This window comes from Schistocerca nitens, chromosome 9, assembly GCF_023898315.1.
Source record: "Schistocerca nitens isolate TAMUIC-IGC-003100 chromosome 9, iqSchNite1.1, whole genome shotgun sequence".
NCBI lineage: Eukaryota > Metazoa > Arthropoda > Insecta > Orthoptera > Acrididae > Schistocerca > Schistocerca nitens.
This window is the reverse complement of record NC_064622.1, coordinates 436,419,675-436,445,240: the sequence shown is the minus strand read 5'-3', so window position 1 is coordinate 436,445,240 and position 25,566 is coordinate 436,419,675. Positions and strand designations below refer to the sequence as shown.

The 25,566-nt window shown below is 42.9% G+C and overlaps 1 protein-coding gene and 1 non-coding gene across 2 annotated transcripts; one reads left to right on the top strand and one right to left on the bottom strand.

Annotated features, from left to right (window-relative positions):
• Positions 1-2,298: 2,298 nt before the first annotated feature.
• Positions 2,299-2,373, bottom strand: Trnat-ugu (transfer RNA threonine (anticodon UGU)). Its single transcript has one exon. It is a non-coding gene; the product is annotated as a tRNA-Thr (tRNA).
• A 1,238-nt stretch (positions 2,374-3,611) lies between these two features.
• Positions 3,612-20,816, top strand: LOC126203745 (fatty acid-binding protein, adipocyte-like). The gene is made up of 3 exons (XM_049938113.1): positions 3,612-3,765; positions 9,596-9,876; positions 20,606-20,816. Exons 1-3 carry the CDS (start codon positions 3,684-3,686, stop codon positions 20,654-20,656), a joined length of 414 nt encoding a protein of 137 aa, XP_049794070.1. The 5' UTR covers positions 3,612-3,683; the 3' UTR covers positions 20,657-20,816.
• The last annotated feature ends 4,750 nt before the right edge of the window (positions 20,817-25,566 follow it).

Sequence of the window (25,566 nt, the reverse complement as noted above, 5' to 3'; positions counted from 1 at the left end):
AACACGAGTGCTGGTGTCGGGTGACCGACATCAGCAGGTGGTATCGGCCAGTATGTACAATGCATGCGCGCAGGTGCAGCGCTGAGTAGCACAAGCCAGAGAGGACTGCAATCCGCATAAAGTGCTGTGGCTTCCCTCTCATAGTACTAAAACTGGGTTGTGACGACAACCAGTTGCAAAAGGTCAATTGGTTGCTCACAATGTGGCAATCATCTCACTTTTGACACTAGCTTGTACAGAGCGGCAGGAGTGGGTTAAGACGTGATCATATGGAACAGTTGGATTTATTGAGGTTGCTCTTATTTTACACTGCGTTCTATTTTCTAAATTTTACATTTTATTGGGATTTTGTAACTATCAGAAGTAGTTCACTTTAAGCAGCACTGCAAAATACAACAGCAACGACTGAGACGCCGTTTTCCATGCAGGTTTCCATAATGGATGGACCATATGCCACAGTAGCGACTCACTGGAGCGAGGAGATGTACTCGAGCCATGTGAACGAATCTTATAACTTCCTGACAGGTTATAACCGAGTGCCAGAGCGAGACTCGAACTAGGGACCCTAGCCTTTCGAGGGTTAGTACTCTATTGACAGAGCTACCCAAGCACGACTCACGATCCGTCCTCACAGCTTTGCTTCCGCCATTATCTCGTCTCCTGCTTTCCAAATGAGGCGAGGTAGGTTGAAGTAAAGCTGTAAGGAGAGGTCGTGAGTCGAGCTTGGGTAGCTCAGTTGTTAGAGCACTACCAGCTAACGACTAGGGTTCCGAGCTCGAGTCTCGGTCCGTCACACAAATATAATCTGCCAGTAAGTTTTATATCAGCGCACACCCCGCTGCAGAGTGAAAATTTCATTCTGAGAGTGAATCTTTCTTGGCAGTCGATACATAGGGGAACCACATGTCTCGAATGCAGAATTTTCTTTAATAATCATTAGTTACCTAGGTCCATTGTTAGCACAGCAAATACTAGTAGGAGAGCTTTAAAACAACAATATTTCTATGTTGTTAATCGATTAAATCACTATAATAATGAATACTGTTAAGCTACTACCGATGATGTACGAATAGTTACGAAGTTTTACATGGAATGCAAGAGATATCAGCTGTGCACCAGTCTCACTAGTCGGTGATTGGAGGTACTCAGATCTTGTCCTTCTGTGATAGTCGATATCACCTGACTCAAGACTTCTTGAAATGAATCGTTTCAGGCTATTTAATTGTAAGTGTCTTTTCTGATAAACGCATCATAACGTAATCCCAGCAGTTATTTCTAGTAAATTAGGTGCCCACACACTAACGCACAATCACAGGTAGCCTGCCAGCATCTTTTGAAGAATACAGTGCGCTACGAGAACTGCTGCGTGGGACGACATCAACAGAAAACAAGCTGGAGGAAATCCTAAGCGCCAGTTCATTAAGATAGTCCAGGAAATGTTAAGCTTAACTAGCGCAGTCTTGACCAATTATATGTGCATTACCTACATAACTTCTGTGGACTCGTCGCTAACCTGAGAAACTTTTATGAAGGTTGGATACTGCGAGACGATCCTGACATTTTTAGAAATGATACCCAGAATAGTCAGGTGAAAAACCCATAGGGCTTTTATTCATAATAAAAATATACAAGGTAAGCGATTATCTGTGTGGAAGGTGGTCGCTATGGCCAAAGTCCCCAGGGAAACAGGAGAGGTCCTGGAAACAGGACGGAAACCAGTGAGCAAAGTATCTGTGCCTTGTTCCTCAGGTGTCCATGTCTTGCGCATCACATGGCCCCATTTGCACCCTAATTGACCGGGGATTCTGAGCAAAGTCCCTGGCTCAGCAACGCTGAACGTGTGAAGAGCAACAGGTCAGCATTACGTGCTGGTACTGCGAACGGATTTGACAGCTCCGAAATAAGGACTCAGAAATGAAAATTTTCAATAAAAAAATTTAAAATATTCCGTCCCTGCCCGTCCAAGCAAGTGGCACATATACCTTATCACAGTACAGTAAAGCGATGCAAATCGATGAATACGTAGCCATCTTTGCGCAGACACAGGTTCCTTTTCTGTGATTCAGCAACAAGCTTCCAACTGTTGGTAATTTTCCAAAATACAAGGGTAGCTATTTGAAACTGCAAATCTTAAGAATTTTATTATACTGATAAGGTTTTCATTTGAATCATCCTCGTAGGTAGTAAGCAAATTTTATCTTCAACCCGAAGATTAGATTGAAGGAAATGATAATTAAATAGACCCCCTAGCTGCAAGCAGGCGTTGATACACTTAATTGGGGACATGTTGAAAATGTGTGCCCCGACCGGGACTCGAACCCGGGATCTCCTGCTTACATGGCAGACGCTCTATCCATCTGAGCCACCGCGGGCACAGAGGATAGTGCGTCTGCAGGGACTTATCCCTTGCACGCTCCCCGTGAGATCCACATTCCCAACATGTCCACAACACTACATTCGTAGTGCGCCTAATAGATGTTTGCCCATCATACTCATTACTCGTGGCAGATTAATCTACCAAGTCCCGTACGAGTTCGGGCATAGCGTGTGCGTTCGCACAAGAAGGTCAAAGGCCGGGAACCCATATTTTTAAGTGTATCAACGCTTGCTTGCAGCTAGGGTGTCTATTTAATTATCATTTCATTTCTAGCAATGCTGCATGGTCATCGACGGTAACTGTTCTTTCGGGAACAGATACTCCCGTCATATATAGTTAGATTGAAGGACACGGTCCATTTGGAGGTGACGCTCTTGCCTTCCTTCAATCTTTGAGCTGTTTTACAGAGTCTGTCATAACGTGGACTGGAATTTTTCACTTCAGTAAATTAGAGTCGAAGGTGAATGAAACAGTGGGAGAAAAGTCATCAGACCGCCTGTGGATTGAACTGTGGACATTCGAAATTGTTGGCCACTAACACTCACATACAAATGAAACGTAAGTGTAATTTTATGTTATTTTGTTTCTGTCATGGTGGCATATTTATGTTGCTTGTACAATCACAGAAGAATTTCATAAGTTCTTCGTACATTGTTTCTTTTCTATTTGTTAGTTGCTGTTTTTGATCCTCTGTTCCTTTGTCTCATATCTGGTTTGACGTGAAAACTGATCTCTCATTCTTTGAATCCGATTCTTAAAACAAATATACACAGTATCTGCACGGTGGAATTTCTTTTCCAAAAACAAATGATTCTTTGCCGTTTCCGAATTCGATATTTAATCCCTAAAAGGGCAGTAACGTTATGATGAGTCATGCAGTTTCACGTGATCCGACAGCCTGCCCCTTTTCGTGGAGGCAGCGTGCAGTGCTTATATCTAAAGACGATAGCTTAATGTCTAGCGTTTTTTCTGTCAAGACATGTCACATGCACAATACCTCAGACTCTGTAAAGTGAGCTCATCGTACTAAAAGAGCAAGGGAACGCCTACGGCAGTTACGCAACTAGGTGAACTTCCCTCCCTGCTAATACGTAAATGCCTCACTTAGGCCCGCGGCTCTTTCATTTGTTATCTCATTGTTTGCTGGACAGCCTACGCGCCTTGTTACCACTGTCTCCCATTATCTCAGGGACTTTCAGCCTGCTCGGTGTAGGGGTTTTGCATAAATACTGCCTCTGTAGTACACCAGGATACCACTGTATAATTTCCTGCACTATAGTGCTCCGGTGACACACATCTCGTCAAAATGGTGAAACAGTTCTCAGGGAAGAAGTACGAGCTGGATGTCGCCAGCCAGGAGAACATGGACGCCTTCCTGCAAGCCGTCGGTGAGTTCTCTTCAGGCTTAGTGTACGATACGTACGCTGGTGAGCCAAAAGATCACTGCCCACCTTGGGTTGGCGGGGTTGCGGCGGCGAGGCACGGTTAGGAAGGAAGGAAAGTACCGGATGATCAAAAAGTCAGTATAAATTTGAAAACTGAATAAATCACGGAGTAATGTATGTAGAGAGGTACAAATTGATACACATGCTTGGAATGACATGGGGTGTTATCAGAACCAAAAAATACAGGAGCACGTTCTAGGCGTAGCCACCGGCGCCAAAATTGTGTGAATGCTCTGAAAAGCTAATCATTTGCATATCACAACATCTTCTTTCTGTCGGTTAAATTTCGCTTCTGTAGCACATCATCTTCGTGGTGTAGCAATTTTAATGGCCAGTAGTGTATAACATATGAAGGCATGCAGATCGAAGAGGCCGATAAAGTTAAATTTCTGGGATTAGAACTCGATAATAAATTCAGTTGGGATGGGTGTACCACAGAATTGCTTAAGCGCCTAAACAAGTCTGTATTTGCGGTGAGAATGATGTCAGATGTACGAGATATACACATAAAAAAAACTTACATACTTTGCTTACTTTCATTCTGTTATATCAGACGGGATTATATTCTGGGGTAACTCATTAAAACGAACAAAATTTCTTAGCGTGCAAAAGCGCGCCGTAAGACTCATTGGTGGTGTAAATTCAAGAACATCGTGTAGAAACCTGTCCAAGGAACTTTGAATTCTAACCACTGCTTCTCAGTATATTTGTTCCTTAACGAAAATTGTTGCAAGTAATATATCTCTATTTCCAACCAATAGCTCAATACAAAGTATCAATACTAGAATAAGAACAATCTACATAAAGACTTACTTGGTCCTAAAACGAGTCCAATATTCAGGAAAACACATTTTCAATAAACTGCCAGTGACCATTAAAAACTTGTTTTCAGATAAACCACAATTTAAACACAGTCTGTTGAATGAAACAGAGGATGACACGCGTAAAGCTGAAATACTAAACACCTTTTTCCAAAGCTGTTTCACAGAGGAAGACCGCACTGCAGTTCCTTATCTAAATCCTCGCACAGACGAAAAAATGGCTGACATCGAAATAAGTGTCCAAGGAATAGAAAAGCAACTGTAATCACTCAACAGAGGAAAGTCCACTGGACCTGACGGGATACCAATTCGATTCTACACAGAGTACGCGAAAGAACTTGCCCCCCTTCTAACAGCCGTGTACCGCAAGTCTCTAGAGGAACGGAAGGTTCCAAATGATTGGAAAAGAGCACAGGTAGTCCCAGTCTTCAAGAAGGGTCGTCGAGCAGATGCGCAAAACTATAGACCTATATCTCTGACGTCGATCTGTTGTAGAATTTTAGAACATGTTTTTTGCTCGCGTATCATGTCGTTTTTGGAAACCCAGAATCTACTCTGTAGGAATCAACATGGATTCCGGAAACAGCGATCGTGTGAGACCCAACTCGCGTTATTTGTTCATGAGACCCAGAAAATATTAGATACAGGCTCGCAGGTAGATGCTATTTCCCTTGACTTCCGGAAGGCGTTCGATACAGCTCCGCACTGTCGCCTGATAAACAAAGTAAGAGCCTACGGAATATCAGACCAGCTGTGTGGCTGGATTGAAGAGTTTTTAGCAAACAGAACACAGCATGTTGTTATCAATGGGGAGACGTCTACAGACGTTAAAGTAACCTCTGGCGTGCCACAGGGGAGTGTTATGGGACCATTACTTTTCACAATATATATAAATGACCTAGCAGATAGTGTCGGAAGCTCCATGTGGCTTTTCGCGGATGATGATGTAGTATACAGAGAAGTTGCAGCATTAGAAAATTGTAGCGAAATGCAGGAAGATCTGCAGCGGATAGGCACTTGGTGCAGGGAGTGGCAACTAACCCTTAACATAGACAAATGTAATGTATTGCGAATACATAGAAAGAAGGATCCTTTATTGTATGATTATATGATAGCGGAACAAACACTGGTAGCAGTTACTTCTGTAAAATATCTGGGAGTATGCGTGCGGAACGATTTGAAGTGAAATGATCATATAAAATTAATTGCTGGTAAGGCGGGTGCCACATTGAGATTCATTGGGAGAGTCCTTAGAAAATGTAGTCCATCAACAAAGGAGGTGGCTTACAAAACATTCGTTCGACCTGTACCTGAGTATCGCTCATCAGTGTGCGATCCGTACCACATCGGGTTGACGGAGGAGATAGAGAAGATCCAAAGAAGAGCGGCGCGTTTCGTCACAGGGTTATTTGGTAACCATGATAGCGGTACGGAGATGTTTAGCAAACTCAAGTGGCAGGCTCTGCAAGAGAGGCGCTCTGCATCGCGGTGTAGCTTGCTCGCCAGGTTTCGAGAGGGTGCGTTGCTGGATGACGTATCGAATATATTGCTTCCCCCTACTTATACCTCCCGAGGAGATAACGAATGTAAAATTAGAGAGATTAGAGCGCGTACGGAGGGTTTCAGACAATCGTTCTTCCCGCGAACCATATGCGACTGGAACAGAAAAGGGAGGTAACGACCGTGGCACGTAAAGTGCCCTCCGCCACACACCGCCAGGTGGCTTGGGGGGTATTGATGTAGATGTAGATGTAGGTACTGTTAAACCAGCTTAAGTAAAAATGTCTGTTACACTTCATTTTTGACAACACTTGGTCACAACAGGCAAGATTAGGTATTCTGTGTATGATAAATTTATTAAAAGCGCAGAACTACGTTTCATTCTGACAGGTATTAGTTCCGAATATATTAGCAGTTCCAGTTCACTGTAATGTATTCTCCTATTTTTGACAGTCTCCTGTCGAATGACCAGGGTACTGAGCATTATATTAAAACGTTATACTTTCTGACTTGTTCCACACGCATCTCATTTCTGGGTCTGTGGAATGAAAACTGAATCTAACCAAATCTAATCTCTTCATGGTTAATGTCTCCCTGACGGCGACGCGGGGTAGCCGTGGCGTTGTCACGGGCCGCGCGGCTCCCCCCGCCGGAGGTTCGAGTCCTCCCTCGGGCATGGGTGTGTGTGTTGTCCTTGGCATAAGTTAGTTTAAATTAAAGTAATTAAGGTACTGATGACCTCAACAGTTTGGTCCCATAAGACCTCACCTTACTTGACGGCGATATCATCTTGCAGTTTCGTAAAATCCCGTGTCAGAAGACCAGTGCCATCCTAGTGTGGTCTGCGGAGCGTGAAGTGAACTCACATTGATGTGTTGGCCACCAAATTTGCCTGATCTGAATTTGATGGACGTATCCGGATCCCTAATGAGCGTCAGCATCGCACCCTCAAGCCATAGCCCTGAGAATTACGGTGGTAGACATCTGATGCCACATACCTCCACAAACGTATCATGCACCTGTGGAATCCATGCTGCTTAGATTAGTTGCTGTACTGCATTGCAAATTTGGGCCAAAACTATATTAGGAGCGTGAATGTCTCTTCGGGTTTGCTGCTGAATCCTAAAATCAACTTGACTCGATATTTCGGCGATCCAACTGTTCGCCATCTTCAGGAAATGCTGCTTCTGCTGATGAGTCCCGCTGAGAACTGACGCAAGATTGCAGTTCGACGTCCTATATAGGCCACCGTTCAGTACACGGCGCATGCACCGTCCATCACGGTTTCTGCCTTCCAAAACAGGGAGGTGGCGCCGCCCTTAGTGAAACACTGCTGGCAACGATATATCGCAATCAAGGCCGAACAGAAGAACGTTCAGTTTTGATGCGAGATAATACAGGATTCCACGTTTTGCTAAGAGGAAACCCATTGTCCCTGTTGATTAAATTATCAGCCAACCTAATTTCAATCGCCTCTTTATAGACACTATTCTAAAAACCGGAAATGTTGGCAATCACAACAGTTTCCTCAAATTTCATTTTGTGTCCCTCATTTAGGCAGTGTTCTGCTACGGCCGATTTTTCCGGCTGTTGTAGCCTCGTGTGACGGCGATGTTCCACACACCTGTCATTCACTGTGCGAATAGAACGGCCAACGTAAGCTTTCCCACATTGACACGGGATTTTGTACACCCCGGGTTTCTTCCCTTCACAGAGCCGAGCAGAGCTCTAATCTTAGAAGGTGGACGGAGCACACTCTTAATGTTAAAATTCCTTAAAATTCGTCCAATCTTAAACGATAAGCCTCCAGCATAAGGAAGAAAGGCCACAGATCTATGTTCCTTTTCGTACACCTCCGGAGATGGTCCAAATTCCATAGCCCGACGAATCTGTTTCTCGGTGTATCCATTTTCCTTAAAAACAGTCATCAAATGCTCAAGTTCTTGGGTTAAGCTGTCTGCGTCGGAAATGGCATATTCTCTCCGTACCAAAGTCCTAAGGACGCCACTACGTTGGTGTGGTGGCTGACAGCTCTTAGGGTGCAGATACCAATCTGTGTGTGTTGGCTTTCGGTGAACACTGTGTCCCAAAGTTCCATCTGGTTTTTTATAAATCATTACATCTAAAAATGGAAGCATCCCATCATTTTCAACCTCCAATGTAAATTTGATACGGGGATGAAGACAGTTGAAGTGGTCCAAAAATCTGTTAAGAGCATCACGTCCATGCGGCCAGACGAAGAAGGTATCGTCCACGTATCTCCAGAAGCACGTTGGTTGCAAAGCTGAAGTCCTCAGTGTCATGGCCTCGAAGTCCTCCATAAATTGGGGACTATGTGTGACAAAGGACCACCCATAGCCAGTCCGTCATTCTGTTCAAAAATGTTACCGTTAAATAAAAAATACGTGGAGGTCAGCACATGACGACAAAGCTTCACCAGCTCTTCATCCAGTTTTTCACTGATCAAACTGAGGGACTCTTCCAGAGGAACTCGTGTAAATAGGGATACCACATCGAAACTCACTAACAGATCTGAAGGACTCAACTTCAAAGATCCCAATCGTCGAATAAAATCCACCGAATTGGGTATATGGTGTTCACACTTGTAATGACGCGGGATGATTATGTCCTAAAAATGGATTTACTTCTCAACGACCCGACGTACAGAAGACTATCCAATGACCCCACAGAAAGGATCAAACGTAAGACACTTTCACTGTTGAAAAAGAGTTCGTTGTCAGATGACTTACGTAAGAAACTTCATCCTGGTGCTGCCGTTCCGCCTAGGTTGTATGGTCTGCCTAAGTTGCATAAGGAAGGGGTTCCTCTACGCCCTATTGTTAGTAATTTGGGTGCACCGACTTATAACCTGTCAAAGTATTTATCATCTGCTCTGAGTCCATTTGTTGGCAAGTGTGAACACTTCGCCGCATGTTGTGTTGAGCCGATGCCCGTTGAGAAAGGTTTGAGTTTGAGGAAAGGGCACGAATCAGTCGAGTATGGGGTGTTTTCGGGAACTGTTGTCCCTCTAGTGACCAGAAACTGATGCACTAGAACGCTACTGTGGGGCCGAAAAACAATGTTAAAAAATAAACAGGCCCCTTCGCAGATGTCTTGGACTCGAACCAGATGCTTGCTTATCTCCACAAACAGACAGAAATATTCTTAGCACAGGAAACGTCAATCTTCGCAGTTCCATGTTTATTCGAGTATCAGCAGTATAGCTTCTCGTGCAAGAAGTTCGATCATGTAATTATGAAACCGACTGTATACGTAAAACATGATCACCATCTGAACTTTGAGCACTCACGCGTGGAGGGCTGTTGTGAACCCACCATCAGATTACTGAAGTCCTCCTGCTCCTGGAAAGGAATCAAGCAAAGAGTAAATTCTAAACAGAAATTTGTATCTTAATTAGGTGTGTGCGTCCTTAATGTACTTTTTATTGACAGGTGTCGACGATGCAGATAGGCGGAAAGAAATACTGGGAACCAAAATAACCATCGGTTTGGCGGTGAATGGCGACGAGTACACTTTCAGTTTGGAAGGGGCTGGCCGCAAGTTTGACACCAAGTGCAAGCTGGACGAGGAATTCGACGAGACGATGTGGGACCGCACAACACGCAGCAAGTACTCCGTCAAGGGAGGCGACACGGTGGTGCACTGGGCGAAGTACCCGGACGGCAAGATCATCACATCGGAGACGAAGTACTCGGCTGACAAGGCTCTGCAGGTGAGACATGGTACAGAGAGAATGTGTGTCACTCAGAAGCTAGCCCACTGCAGAAAGATCTGTACTGGGGTAGTGACCTGTCCCATCGCTATGTATCTTTGCCCAGACAACTAGTAAGTTATACACATAAACCTCCCTCGTAAATCAATTTATCTGTTAGTAAAATCCGTATGAGGGAAACCTACAGTAGTTCCTCAGGTTAATCTTTACGTAGGAACAGAAAAACACGATATATTACTTTACAATATGTGTAGTAGAAGAAGAAGATATGCATAGATCTGCACATATCCTGTTGAAAAGGGTGGATAGGATAGTAGTCAATTTGAGAAGTGGCGACAGCGAAAACATAGAACTTCCAGAGCAAACGTACAGTTTAGTAAAGGTCGCGTACCTTCACACCGATTCTTAGCTGATGACTGAGTCGTTATTTGAAGATAATCTAGTCTAAATATCTGCACGTTACTAAATTAAAACGCCCCAACATCACTACATTACTAAATTTGCTGTTTCTTCATATGTCTGGATGTGTCCTATAAAAACCCTCCGTTATTTTATGAGGTGTGTACATAAAGCAAGAAGATTGGATTTTTTTCGTCTGTTTCACTCCAATAGCGTTACAGTTCAGCATTTTTCCCGTCACAGTAATTGCCTTGGGAAGCCACATAGCGCTGGAAATGGTTTTCTACATGTCATAACATTGCTGGAACTTCGATACTGGAATAACCTTTACCTGGTCGGTTAAAGCCGTTTGAATGTTGTTCGGGACCCAAAAATGATGTCTCTGAGGTTTTTTTCCGTTCTTTGAAATGGAAAAAAGGCATAAGAACTGAGGTCGAGAGATTGAGGAGGCTGGGCTGGGGAGCCAGGAATGTTCTTGCTGGTCAAAAAATGGCTTACTGACATTGCTGTGGGACGAGGTACGTTGTTGTGATCCAAAACCCAGATTTTTTTTTTATGTCTGGTCTCAACTAGATGATCCTTTTGCATTGTCGTGATCCAACACCAACTTGTTTCTCATGTTTGGTCTCACATGTATGGCCCTTTTGCATACAACTGTTAGCAAAATGCATCTCGAGCGATAAACTCCTTATCAAAAACAAGAAAGATTTTCAAATTGTTCACTCTTTCTTTTTCTGACATTGGTGGGATTTGTGTGTGCCATTCCATATTCTGGCGCTTGGTTTCTATGTCATACCCCAACACCCAAGTCTCGTCAGTGGTAATAACACATTCTAGAAAAGGGGCCCATTTCCAATCGACTCAAAGAAGTCAACATACCTGTCCATCCTCATATTCTGTTGGTCCCGAGTGAAGCTTCTCGGAGTCAGGTTTAAGTAGATTTTCATCCTCAGTTCATTGGTCGATGTCTGATAGACGGTGATGTGACTGAAATTGCACTGTGCCCCTACCATTCTCATCGCAAATCCCGGACCCTGTCGACATTTCCATCAGTTCTTGAGACCGAAGGCCTTCCACTGGGAGGTTCATCTTAAATTTACTGTCTTCCTTCTGAAAATGTCTTAAACCACCAAAACACTTGGGCTCTTAGAAAACACTGTCTTTGTATGTATGCCGAAATTTTGCTAACTTTTTCTGTTGCACTGTGTCCAAGTCAGAAGCAATATAGGACCGCATACGATTGTTCGAAATTCATGTTACTCATTGTCATAACCTACAGGCAAAACGTTGTTCGCTATAAGAAACCGCTACGAACAGCCCAAGTGGCACTAGCGCGGTCCAATTCGCTCTGATGACGTATCACATATTCCCCTCTCTCCCTGCCAAGACCGACGTCACCAGCGTTGCCAGATCGAACACTACTTTTTTTGCACATCTCATAGTCAAGTTGTTCTATAAACCTTTGTTTTCTACATCTGATTAAGTGATTCATCGTTGGTTGTCATATGTACCCAGTCAGTTCCTCCACATTTCAAAACCTTGCATATTCTTCATGTCTTCACATTTCATCTTCTTCATAACACTCCAAAAAAGATTTTAAGTAAGACTTACTAACATTTACGTTTATATTACGTGATTGTTTGTGTCCGGAAAGCTTTTCCTGTATCGCCAGTCTGAATTTTATGTCCTCATTACTACCGCCCTCGTCAGGTATTTTCCTGCCAGAATAGCAAAACTCGTTTACTCCTTTCACTGTCTTATTTTCAAATCTAGTTTCCTCACCATCACCAGTTTTAATATGATTACGCTCTATTAACATTGTTTTATTTTTGTTGTATTCACCTTATAACCCATTCTCAAGATATCTTCTATTCAAATAAACTGATCTTCCAGGTTCTATGCCGTCTGATAAAATCACTATGCCATTAGCACAGCTTAAAGTTTTCATTTCTTTTCCTCGAATTTTAATTCCGGTTCCCAATTTTTCCATGGTTTCATTTACTGCTTGCTCAATGGAAAAATGGAAAAATTGAGGGCCTACTGTAGCCCTGTGTCACTCCCTTCTGAAGTACTGCCAAACTTTCGTATCGTTTAACTCTTACAGTTACAATGTAGTCTCTGTGCAGGTTGTATATAACCTTTTCCTCGTTGTATTTTATCCCTGATAGCTTCAGAGTTCCACAAAAAGTATTTCGATCAACACTGTCGAAACGTATTGTTTCTAAATCTATGAATGTAACAAATGTGAATCTGTCTTTCTACAATCTTCCTTTTAAGATTATTCGTAGGGCCAGTACTGCTTTGGGTGTTCTTACATTTCTTTGGCACTGAGACTGATCTTCTACCAGCCTTTCCATATTTCTGTAGACATCTGGTGTTAGTATTTAACAACTATGGTTTACTGAACTGTTGATCCTGTAATTTTCACGTCTGTAGGCACCTGCTTTCTCTGGTTATGGGATTATTACATTCTTCTTTAAATCTGAGGATATAATTACAATCTGGATCTTGGGTGAACCAGTTTCGTCATGAATGGTTTTCTCAAACATCTCAATAACTCTGAACAAAAATCATGTACTTCAGAAACCGGATTTCTACTTAGGTCTCTTAACGCACTGTCAAATTCTTCTCACCGTATCACACACTTCCTTCTCTCTTTCCGTAATAATGTTGTCAAAGTCCTTTCCCTCATCAAAACATCGAAAGAAACTTGTAGATATTCGAATTCTCTGTTAATCTGAGGGTCCCTCGTATTACTACGAATATCGTCCTAACGTTAGTACGAAATTTTCCAGACGTTATCGTTGGCTGATAAGAAATTCAGAGATCTTATATTTGAAGTGCCACTGATATCGACGACATTTTGGACATTAGCGTCAACCAGTTGCCCGGATCGGTCAATGTTGGAGGAACGAATCGTCCGCTACGTTGTTGAGGGAATCATACTGGCGTTCCCCATAATTGATTTAGGAGAATTACGAACAAGCTAAATCGGGATTTCAACCATACTTCACTTGAATCCGTGTCCATTGCGGCATTTCCCACGCATCACAAGTGTCATGATACGGGAAGCAAGTGGAATAACTTTTAAAATTCGGACATTCACCTTTCATTCCTTGAACCTTAGCGGCCCCGGATCTCAGTGCCTCGTTCTGACGTAGTGGAAGTTATGGGCTCTAAAGAAAGATGAGCCCCATACGAATAAGGGCAACAGTTCTTATTCTGGCGTACCAATCAGCCTTGGTCTTGTTTTTAGGCGGTTTGCCACAACTGTGTATTACACACTAGTCTTCATCTGTGCTTCATAAACCGAACACACAAACCATTTAGAGTATGCCGATAACAGATTCTTTTTTCTTCTTTTATTATACTTAACGACACCCATGCTTTTATCTTTGAAGCAACCGTATTCAGTTGTGATCTAAAGCTATCTTCAATTCAGTGTTACGAGGCTCCTCATGCAGCAACACCGATCTGTAGATGTCTGTAGGTGACAATCGAAACCCATCATCGCAAAAGTAAGATCAGTGACTGTCATTAGTGACAATAAGATAAGCAAAAAACCGGACCTTTTTCAGTGGCAGCCACTACGGATCGACAGCTATGTCATAGATCAAAAGATACAACGATGAGCCAAAATGCTGTGACCACCGGCATAACCAGCTTTGGAAAGAAATGCAGCAGCGATTCACCTGTGCGCGTACTCGACATATCATTAGAAGGTTTTCGGAGACATGACGGAATAGATGCGTACGTACATGTCAGTCATTTCTATAAATTAACGGTCTTTGCTTTGCGGGTGGCGCGCTGGCGTCCGATAGCGTCCCAGATGAGTTCTATTCTCTTCATATCAGGCGAATGTGGGGACCAAGACGTTCACGGGAGTTCACCTCCATACTCCTCAAACCAATATAGCATGATTGTGGCCTTCTGACACGGACAATTATCTTGCTCAAAGGTACCATCGCTATCAGGTAAGCAGCACGAAAGGATGCAGGTGGTTCACTACTCGTTCACGTAATTCACAGCTGTCACAGTACTATCATAACCAGTGGCCACATCGATGCCCAGATGAGGGTTCCCTCCAGCGTAATACTGTGCCCATCGGCCCGCGTTCGTGGCGAGGTCTATGTTCCCAGCAGCCATTCGCCTGAATGACGAGCTATCCGAGAGTAACAAGAAACATTTTTCATCCGCCTCAGGGGAGACGTTTCTCTCGACCCACAATCCAATGTCGATGATCCCACACCCACTGAAATCGTAATTCTCGACGTCGTCAGGTCAACACGGCAACACATTGGTGGTCGCCTGCCATGGAGCCCCACTTGCTGATCGGTATATTCACAAATAATAGTGCCTGAGCCAGCTTTGTAGTCTGTCGTCAGACCTGCCACTGACCACCACCAATTCTACAGTAGTAATCTCCATCTTCCCTCATGAGATGTGAACCGCTTTCCATTTTTGCTCCCTACAATACCATGCGAACTTCCCATCTCGTTCATTGTTTCCGCTACGCTTTTCCCAGATGCCGGTCTATAACAATCTGCCATTTATCGAAGTTGTTTAAGCCAGAGGTGCTTCCGCATTTAGGGACTTTATCGTCGCTAGAATGGTTCTCATCTCCACTCCGCTTGTATACACTGACGGAAAACAAAATGGCAACATCAAAAAATAATTAATGTAGAGTAATGAAATTTCGATAACACATTTGTCTAGATAACATATTTAAGTGGTTAACATTGCATGAACACTGACTAATGCAAGCGCTTGATAAGCCATTCGGTGTTACCCACCGGATGTTGAAGTCAAGAATGCAAACGGGCATGCATTGTGTTTTTTAGGTGACGAATGTCGGTTTTGTGGAATGGAGTTACACGCCTGTTGCACTTGGTGGTTCAGCACAAGGATGGTTAACATTGTTTGTGGATGATGCTGGAGTTGTCATCCGATGATGTCTAATACGTGCTCAACTGGAAACAGATCTGGCGATAGAGCAGGCCAAGGCAACATGCAGACACTCTGCAGAGCATGCTGGGCTACAACAGCGGTATGTGGGCTAGCGTTGTTGGAAAATATCCCCTGGAATACTGCTTATGAATGGCAGAACAGCTGGTAGAGTCACCGTACTGACGTACGATGTTGCAGTGAAGATGCGTGGGATGACCACGATGGAGCTCCTGCCGTCATACGAAATCGCACCCCAGACCATAATTCAAGGTGTAGGTCCAGCGTGTCTAGCACGCAGACAGGTTGGTTGCAGGCACTCATCTGGTCTCCTTATAACAAGCAGGGCTGTCACTGGCACCGAGATAGAACCAGCTTTCATAAGAAACCGCAACAGACCCTCACCACGCCCTCGAATGAGCTCTCGCTTGACACCACTGAAGTGGCAAGTGGCGGTGGATTGGGGTCAGTAGAATGCACGGTGCAGGACGTGTGACTCGGAAGTCCACATTTGTAACAGTTCGTTGTCTCACTATGGTGCCAACTGCTGCCCAAACTGCTGCTGCAAATGCAGTTACGATGCGACAGAGTCATATGTCGGACACGATGGTCTTTCCTCTCGGTAGCGCCACGTGGCGGCCCCAGGCCAGTCTCCTTGCGACCGTACATTCCCCTGACCACCGCTGCCGCCAGTCATGTACAGTGGCTACATTCCTGAAAAGTCTTTCTGCCGTATAGCAGAAGAAACATCCAGTTTCTCGTCACCCTATGACATGACCCCGTTCAAACTCAATGGGGTGTTGATAGTGGCACCCTTGAGCCTTAAAGGCATTATAGACTAATATGAACTATCCATGTTCAAAGCTAACTGACACTCGCCACCGTTACAGTGTACATTTAAAACAAACCTGATTTGCATTCGCACAGTGGCGCTACTAGCTCTACTCTTATGCGACTGGGGCGAAATTTGAATAGACATCATCATTCAGATGTATGAAATGATCGTTTGGCAGTGTTGGCCGGGAGGCCCCTTGCGGGGAAGTTCGGCCACCGTATTGCAAGTCCTTTTTAATTGACGCCACTTCGGCGACTTGCAAATCAATGATGATGAAATGATGATGAAGAACAGACAACACCCAGTCATCACGAGGTAGAGAAAATCCCTGACCCCGCCGGGAATCGAACCCGGGACCCCGTGCGCAGGAAGCGAGAAAGCTACCGCAAGACCACGAGCTGCGGACATACAGATGTAGAAACACGCCTACCAACTGTCCCCTGCCACGCACAACTCCTCCATGGAACTGCGATTTCTTTCCCGTCAATATATTTTCCTCACCACGTTACTTCCTTTTGATGCCTCCAGGAAGTGTCGTGGTGAGCAGTGGCTATAATGTTTTGTCTCTTAAGTGTGTTTGCAAAAGAGTTGCCTCACTTTGCATACAGGTGATGTGCACGACGTTCTTTCAAGTCATGACGTCAGAGTTGACATCAGCCCACGGAAAAAGATGAGAAAGGCAGGAGATTAACGGCTCAACAGGAATCGACTGTAGTGTTCAAGAAAGAAGAGAAATTCGAGGTTTACTGAAGACTCTCGATGGCGATAGAAACTATAAGATCAGTAGTAAAGACGTGAAGCAGCCGCTGTTGGGACATTAATGCGCCTGATAATACCTGTAATACTCAGAAATAATATTTTTATGTTTTGAAACAAGAAGTCATTCTTTTCCCATGCTTAAAAGAAGACGTCTCCTAAGTAACAGTAGTTACATGGCTTATTACAAGTAGTTCAAGGATAAACACGAGTACACAAAGCTCATTCCAAGGTTTCTCGCCAAGTTTATTGTCAAGAGATGTGACGTGCTATATGGAAACAATGAGGAAGAGGATTTTTTAAATTGGCTTTCATTATAACTACCGGTTTCGTTACCGCGCCATCATCACGAAATAAAAGATCAAATATCAATCACATGTCTTATAGCTCAATAAGGCAACCTGCATAATTACTGTCCCATCTGAACTGAGAAATATATATAAAACACAACTGGTATTCGTGCAGAGAAGTCTGATTTGAGTTAACGTATGCTATGACATGTGCTTAATATTTGATCTTATATACTGCGCTAATGACGTAAAATTGAAACAGGTAGTTAGAGCAAAAGTCCGTAAAACAACTACGTGTTATACATTTAAAAAAAACGTAAGTGCTGTTGGAAATCGTCTACAAAGAATGAAGTAATTTTCCTTTTCCATATTGTACGTTCTTCACAAGAAAGGAAGGATGGAATATTAGGGTTCAATATTCCTGCAGGCATCCAGGTGACGAGGGACGAAGCACTAACACAGTTGGGCCGAGATGTTACAAGTCTATTTAAAGGTACCAACCGAAGTTATTTACGGAAACCAGGGATGCAGAAGAGGCACACCGATCATCCAGACCGCAAGTCCCAAATACTGTGCTGCACATTTCAAGCACTTGGCACCGTGCTGAAACGCCATCGCCAGAGAAACACCTAATACAATCTTCCACACTGTAGCAGCACAAGAAGTGAGACTCATGGCTAATGACGAAATGCTTCATAACAGGGGACAGTTGGTGTTCTTTCTATTATTCCATTATTAAATATATTATGACTTTATAAAATGATGAACGTCTTTACAATCATGCAGTTATTTACATGCCTCTGGAGTAGAAATATACTTCTGCTCAAATATTAGCCCAACTTTATCTTATTTGAGGGTCTGGAGGCAGGCAGGCTGGCATAGTGACAGCATAGTGGTTACAGATTTTTATCCGTTATTTAACCTGTCATCATCAATTCGTCATCTTGCCTTCTTCAATGAGTTTCTCGCACACATTCGATGATCCTTTCCTAAACCAACAACAAATTTTGTTGCAACTCAATGTGTGTTCAGTTTTTCAGCAATAATCTAATGTCTGAATGGTACTTAACATTACAACCTTTATTGCAAATTCACTGACAGACGATGATTGACGGATAAAAACCTCATAATTTTTTGACTATGAGCTCCACGAGACGAGGTTACACGCCTTTTTGGTCGAGGGCTATATGCAATTACTTGTCCACCACTTCTGAATTGGGGAAAGTATTTGCAACACTGTGTTCAGCGTAAACCTAGGTAAGCCTGCTTCAAATCTTCAGACGTTGCCGTAAATGATTCCTTGATTTCCATGGCAAATTTCACAATGAACCGTTATTCCTATAAATCACCACGAATGTTGTCCCTTACATTGGAAACTAAACGAGATACACTACTGGCCATTAAAATTGCTACACAACGAAGATGACGTTCTACAGACGCGAAATTTAACCGACAGGAAGAAGATGCTGTGATATGCAAATAATTAGCTTTTCAGAGCATTCACACAAGGTTGGCGACGGTGGCGACACCTACAACGTGCTGACCTGAGGAAAGTTTCCAACCGATTTCTCATATACAAACAGCAGTTGACCGGCGTTGCCTGGTGAAGCGTTGTTGTGATGCTTCGTGTAAGGAGGAGAAATACGTACCATCACGTTTCCGACTTTGATATAGGTCGGATTGTAGCCTACCGCGATTGTGGTTTATCGTATCGCGACATTGCTGCTCGCTTTGGTCGAGATCCAATGACTGTTAGCAGAATATGGAATCGGTGGGTTCAGGAGGGTAATACGGAACGCCGTGCTGGTTCCCAATGGCCTCGTATCAATAGCAGTCGAGATGACAGGCATCTTATCCGCATGGCTCTAACGGATCGTGCAGCCAAGTCTCGATCCCTGAGTCAACAGATGGGGACGTTTGCAAGACAACAACCATCTGCACGAACAGTTCGATGACGTTTGCAGCAGCATAGACCATCAACTCGGAGACCATGGCTGCGGTTACCCTAGACGCTACATCACCGAGAGGAGCGCCTGCGATGGTGTACTCAACGACGAACCTGGGTGCACGAATGGCAAAATGTCATTTTTTCGGATGAATCCAGGTTTTGTTTACTGCATCATGATGGTCGCATCCGTGTTTGGTGACATCTCGGTGAACGCACACTGGAAGAGTGTATTCTTCGTTGCCACACTGGCGTAGCACCCGGAGTGATGGTATGGGGTGCCATTGGTTACACGTCTCGGTCACCTCTTGTTCGCATTGACGGCTCTTTGAAGAGTGCCCTGACCAGCACATTCTCCACATCTCTCACTAATTGAAAACGTCTTGTCAGTGGTGGCCGAGCAACTGGCTCGTCACTATACGTCAGTCACTACTCTTGATGAACTGTGGTATCGTGTGAAGCTGAATGGGCAGCTGTACCTGTTCACGCCATCCAAACTCTGTTTGACTCAACGCCCAGGCGTATCAAGGCCGTTATTACGTCCAGAGGTGGTTATTCTGGATACTGATTTCTCAGGATCTACGCACCCAAATTGCGTGAAAATGTAATCTCATGTCAGTTATAGTATAATATATTTGTCCAATGAATAGCCGTTTATCATCTGCATTTATTCTTGGTGTTGCAATTTTAATGTCTAGTACTGTATTAATAACGTGCAACAACGAATGTTTGCGACCTTAGTTCACAGATGATACTGATTTCAAAAAATTGTGTAAAAAATTTCAACGCAACTGCAGCAAAGACGAACCGCTTGCTGCGTTAAAATCTTACTGACGCTTATTGTGACGAAGTTTAGCAATAAATACAGAGAACGAAATGCTTAGGACATAGACCTCCACATATCTCTCTATCCTTGCATAAGTAATTATCTTGTTTTTTCAGTAATGTCTTACCGATTACAAGACGAAAATTATAACAATTTCTGATTATGCAATAATATTAATTAAGGATACAAGCTAAGTAATGTAACTTACAACCGAAAAAAACTTGATAAGTATACCAATTGTTCTCGGCAAACAGTTAAATTTCAAAATTTCCAAAAACTAAATTGATGCAGTTTCAAATTGCACGTAATAAATTGCAGCCTCAGATATTAGTGGGTAGAAAATCTGCGGTGTTGCAAAAGTACATAAGGGTATCACCAGTCAAAAAATATTCCATTTCATTCCGTTTTCTTTGTGCTTCTTGTTGTCATTCGTTGCTGACACTTGTGGGAAATAAAGTCGTTCAGAGCCTTTCTATTTTAGCCAGTGTAACGCACTTATGAATCTACATCAATTGTAATGTATAATTTGTAATATCTATAATATCAACCACTCTTTATAGCCACTTGATAACAACTTTTATGCTGTAGCATATACCTCATATAAATACCTTATGAGCTTTATCTTCACAGCTGCTGTAACTGATGACTATAGAAAAGATTTTAGTAACAATAATGTATTTAGCACAATTGTAGGTGGCACAATGGTAATTTCCTGTTTTGGTTTTTAATTGCAGACAGTTACTCTTGGTAATGTTGTTGCAAAGAAGACATTCAAGGCCATCTGAGTTGATACCAGAAGATCTACTTTGGTGATACACAAAAGACGTCTCCACATTCAGTGAAGTGTTTGTTGATAATACTGTACAGTCCAATACCACACAACTGTTTTCGATGTCACCACCAAATACTGTAAATTAATTTTAATAAAATTATAACTTTTTTGAATATCTTTTGTTTCACTTTCCATATGAAAGACATACGATTAAAAACCTTACATTCTAGTTTACTGTAACGTTTACCTGATTACCACTGATATTTTACGTAACTGTATCCCCATAGTTCAAAATTTAAGAGAAGAAATTAAGCTTCAGCGAATTCACAGCTAGTCTGCAGATTTACTTCATCAGCACACTCAGATTCATAAATTACTAAACATATTACCAGACATACCAAACAAGATAGTAATTTACGTCAAACACAGAGTCCCAGTAACCAAAATAGATTAAGTGATCACAAACAAGAACACTAATGACAGAAATAAAAACACTACCTCAATAAAGTCTCCTTTCCAAAGAATCAGCACATCCTTTCCTAACCGGATTTTCCTGCAAACTGGGTCTCCCTTGATCATCTCCTTTGCTGGGCTCTCCCTACTGAGTATTAAGGAACGGTCGTTAAGTTGAAGCTGATATTCGATCTTTTAGCCTTTCAGCACGGTATCTGACAGCCCTCTGTAGTTTATCTCTGCCCCTTCTTGTGCATTGCACTTGTAAGAAGACTCTGACTAGAAAATGGTCACTTCCAAACTCCACACCATGCACCATGTTAACGCCTGACACCCATCTTTTGGCTATTATATGTATGGCGATGTGCTCTACCTGGATTACTGTTATTGCATCTGATGACAAGAAACCAAGAACAAGTGGCTGAGGGAGACAGACGTCGGGCATGGGTGTGTGTGATGTCCTTAGGTTAGTTAGGTTTAAGTAGTTCTAAGTTCTAGGGGACTTATGACCTAAGATGTTGAGTCCCATAGTGCTCAGAGCCATTTGAACCATTTTTGAGGGAGACAGAGCTGATGCGAGGTAAGGTACGATTTGAGGAGGTTCAAAGAGTTACCCAAGCATCTCAGAAGAGGAAAGAGGAAACATGTTAAGGATATCATCGTTGAGTCAGAATCAGAGGAAACAAGACCAGGGAAATGTTTCAAAGGGTGAAGTGTTTCAGTGAAGAGTATCAGGCGAGATAGAAGTTTGTCAAAATTCGGATGATAAAATCAAAACCAACGATTGTGAAATCACCGGAGAATGGAAGGAGTACTTCGATCACATTCTTAACTGAGATGAACGCGAAGTACGTTTCGATTTCGTCTCTAACAACAGCAGACCCATATAAGTCCACACCCAAAACGGATGAGATCAACACACAAAGCAGATCGCTTAAGAAAAGTGAGAGCCCAGGTAAAGACGGAATACAGGCCAAGGTGGTCCAGGCAGCAGGCGAGAAACTTCCATAAAGACTGCACTAGCTGCTACCAAAAATTTAGGCCAATGAGAAACTACCAGCAGAATGGGAAAAGGCTGTGATCTATCCAATCAACAAAAAGGGTGACAAATTGAAATATGATAACTATCGAGGAATCGGCCTATTTAATGTTCTCTAAAAGATCCTGACTGCCTCATACACAGAATTCAACCCTTGGCAGAAGCAACAAGTGGTGAATACTAGGTAGTTTTCGGCCTAGGTAGTCACCTGTAGATCACATCTTAGTTGTCCACCAGCTCATTGAAAAACTGAGAGAATATGGTAAAGAACTGCACACTTTGTTTGTTAATTTCAAGAAGGCCTAAGACTGCATAAACCAAAAGAGGCTAATCAATTGTTGCCGCAGAAACTCGTCAGCCTGGTAAAGATCAGCCTGCGTGGAAGAAACGGTAAGGTGAAGACGGAAAACTCAATTAGACGTGACTTTGAAATTGTGACGGATCTCAGATAAGGAGATGCTTTATCCCCAACCCCGATGAATTTTGCCTTTGAGAAGGTCATACGTGATATTCGAAGGGAACCAAGTGGAAGGGCACATCCAGACAACGCAGATGATAGCTGCCTACTTAGTAGGTCTGAAGAGGAATTGAAATGAATGACCAGGACACTGGAGATAGTCGCCAGCAACTTTGGGTTGCTCATAAACGAAGCCAAGTCACTGCCTCTTTGTGACACGTCAACAAGGTCAAGATACTGAACAGCTATGGTCACAGCAGGTGGTAGACAGGTCCTACAAGTGAGTCCGCGTTCTTCACGGAGAACTCGTCATGCAATGTAGAAATTAGAACCAGGATCCAGGCAGGAAACCGATGCTCCTACAGCCTATCATAGCTGCTTCGATCCAACTGTCTCTCGGGGCGATCTAAGATTCGGCTATTAAAAATTTTGTTCCAGCCAGTGGTACTATATGGCTGTGAGATGGGTAATATCCGAAAGCAAGACTAGATAAGCTTCTCGTATTTCATAGAAAAGTGCTGCGGAATATCTTCATGCCATGTTGGACCCAAACACGGTTAGTGGAGGATAAGACACAACCAAGAACTAGATGAAGCGCGGAAAGACGTAAATATAGCGGGAATTATCAGCAGCAAGTGATTACAGTCGACTGGGCGCGTGGCTCGGATGAGGGACGACAGGTGGCCACAGATGCTCCCCATATGTACGACACTCTCGGGAAGAACAAGGACGAGGTGGAAGCATGTTCTACAACGGTCAGCGGTAGAAGTGAATGGATGGAAGATGGCAACGATGGATGGAAGACGATGGAGAAAAAAAACTTGTATCAGCGAGTAATCCGTAGGGCCTGATCGCGTAAAAGTAAATTAAATCCAAAAAAACATATATTTCGCCTGTCTCATCCACACACTGACATCTTATTCGTGTTTATTATTATTTTTATCAAGTTCGTATAGTTATTTACATGCAAAATGAATTTGAAATGATGTTTTGTTTTTCAAATGTTGTGAACTTTATTAAGCACACTCTTTCGACATGAGATGTTAGTTATAGCCCACAATGTTTTAAAATTTTATAATTCAGTAACACGATCTCGATCGTAACAGATGTTTAGCCAATCAAAATAAACAGCCGTTGCGATCGAGACTGTTTTATTGTATCTTAACTTTTTATACCATTCGCCGTTTAGGCTCCACTCATACAAATCTTCCTAAAATTTTAAATGTTTTAAGAAATAGCTAATTGGCCTTCTAATTTTCTATGCCAAAATTTGGATTCCAAACGAGTGTGAAGAGCTTTGTCAAAGGGTAAAAGATTATAAAATCTTGATAATAAGTATTTACAATAGTAGGCCTACTCGAATTATTTTATGAACCTTCATGAAATTAACCAATACAATTGTAGTTATCATTTACAGGCTAATTTCATTGTTTGGTGTTTATTTGGGGTATATAAAGACCCTCAGATTGCGAGAATGGTCCCCCATTTTGACCAAAAAGTAAGAGAGCCTTGCGCAAAGAACCTGTGTAATAGATTGAAGACCACAAATAGTTAAATTAGTGTTATCCTAGTGAACCATTTCGTTTCAAAAACGGTTGCCGGAGTATAGCTGTCGTTCTCTCTTTAAAAAGACATAGTGTAAGTACATAAATTAGTGGGATATTTCCAATTGGAAGAATGAGTGGGTGGCATGTAACGAATACTTCCATAGGAAATAATGAATCAAAACTGTCTCATCCTTGGAGTATCAACCTTTAATCGGGTAATAAAAAGTGTAAATTCTAAATTGTCAGAATTTCTAGTTACTTGACTGTCCTCACTTCTACTTTCGTCTCATCAAGTGCTACAACGATGGCACATTCATTTAAATTAACAGTCATGGTGCAGACAAGTGCACGAAGGCTGCTACGAAGTCTTGGTGTGAGAGAAAAGGGCGCCAATTTTGGCCGCTAGGTGGAGGGATGCCCAGCGCACAAGAGGTGCGTCCGCTGATTTCGGCATTGTGTGGCCGCGCCGTGCCAACTTGTATCAGGTGCTTGCCATTGGCTCGAGCAAGGCAGCTGCCGGGAGTGGTTCCCTCAGGTCACCGCCGCTTAGTTTGGCACTCGGATGCAGGTGGTGCCAGATCTACTCAACGGAAGAATTTTGGCCAGCAAAATTATAAGCCCGCTAGCGCCTCCTTCTTAACAAATCTGTTATGCAGTTCTCGGTTCGTCTCCATCGACACTGCCGTGCCAGAATGCGAGCACTTCTCCTACGAGATGAACCCGTCTTTTCCTTAATTTCGCTTGCTCACACTCAGGTTAGGGCTTTAAGAAAGTATTCCTTCGGGTTACTAACTTCACCTGAGAAATGAGATGTTCTGTAAAATGTGCGTATGCGCTCCAGTGTACTGTACCATTTAAACTCACTGCACACATTGCCAATAAATAGGTACAAATTTCACTATAATGAACATGGTTCTGGTAGGCCAATATCAACTACGTTGTCACAGCTAAAGGCATTAATAAACTATTTTATCCTGCTTTTCTCTGCTAAATACAGCTTATTGTTGTGTTGAGCAACGACACCAGAAAGATGATACCTTACGAGATGTGGTATGTAGGATATTCGCTATGAGCAAAATTTCAGTATACGAACCTCCACTGAAAACTCCGGAGGATACTGTCATTTTGAAAAACAAACCTAATTTCTACGGGTCACAAGGGGGGATTGTTATATCCTTTACTTCGGTAGGTAGGTTACAGAATTTGAAGAGAATAGTGGATGGATTGAAGCTAGACATCGTGGGAATTAGTGAAGTGCAATGTCGGGGAGAACAACAGTTCTTGTTTAGTGAGAACAAAACATTATTTTCTTAGCGACCTCAGTCTCCCGATTGGTTTGATGCGCCACACCACGACTTTTGCTCCTGTGCCCGTCTCTTCGTCTCGTAGAAGTACTTACACTCAATTATTTGTTGGACGTATTATAG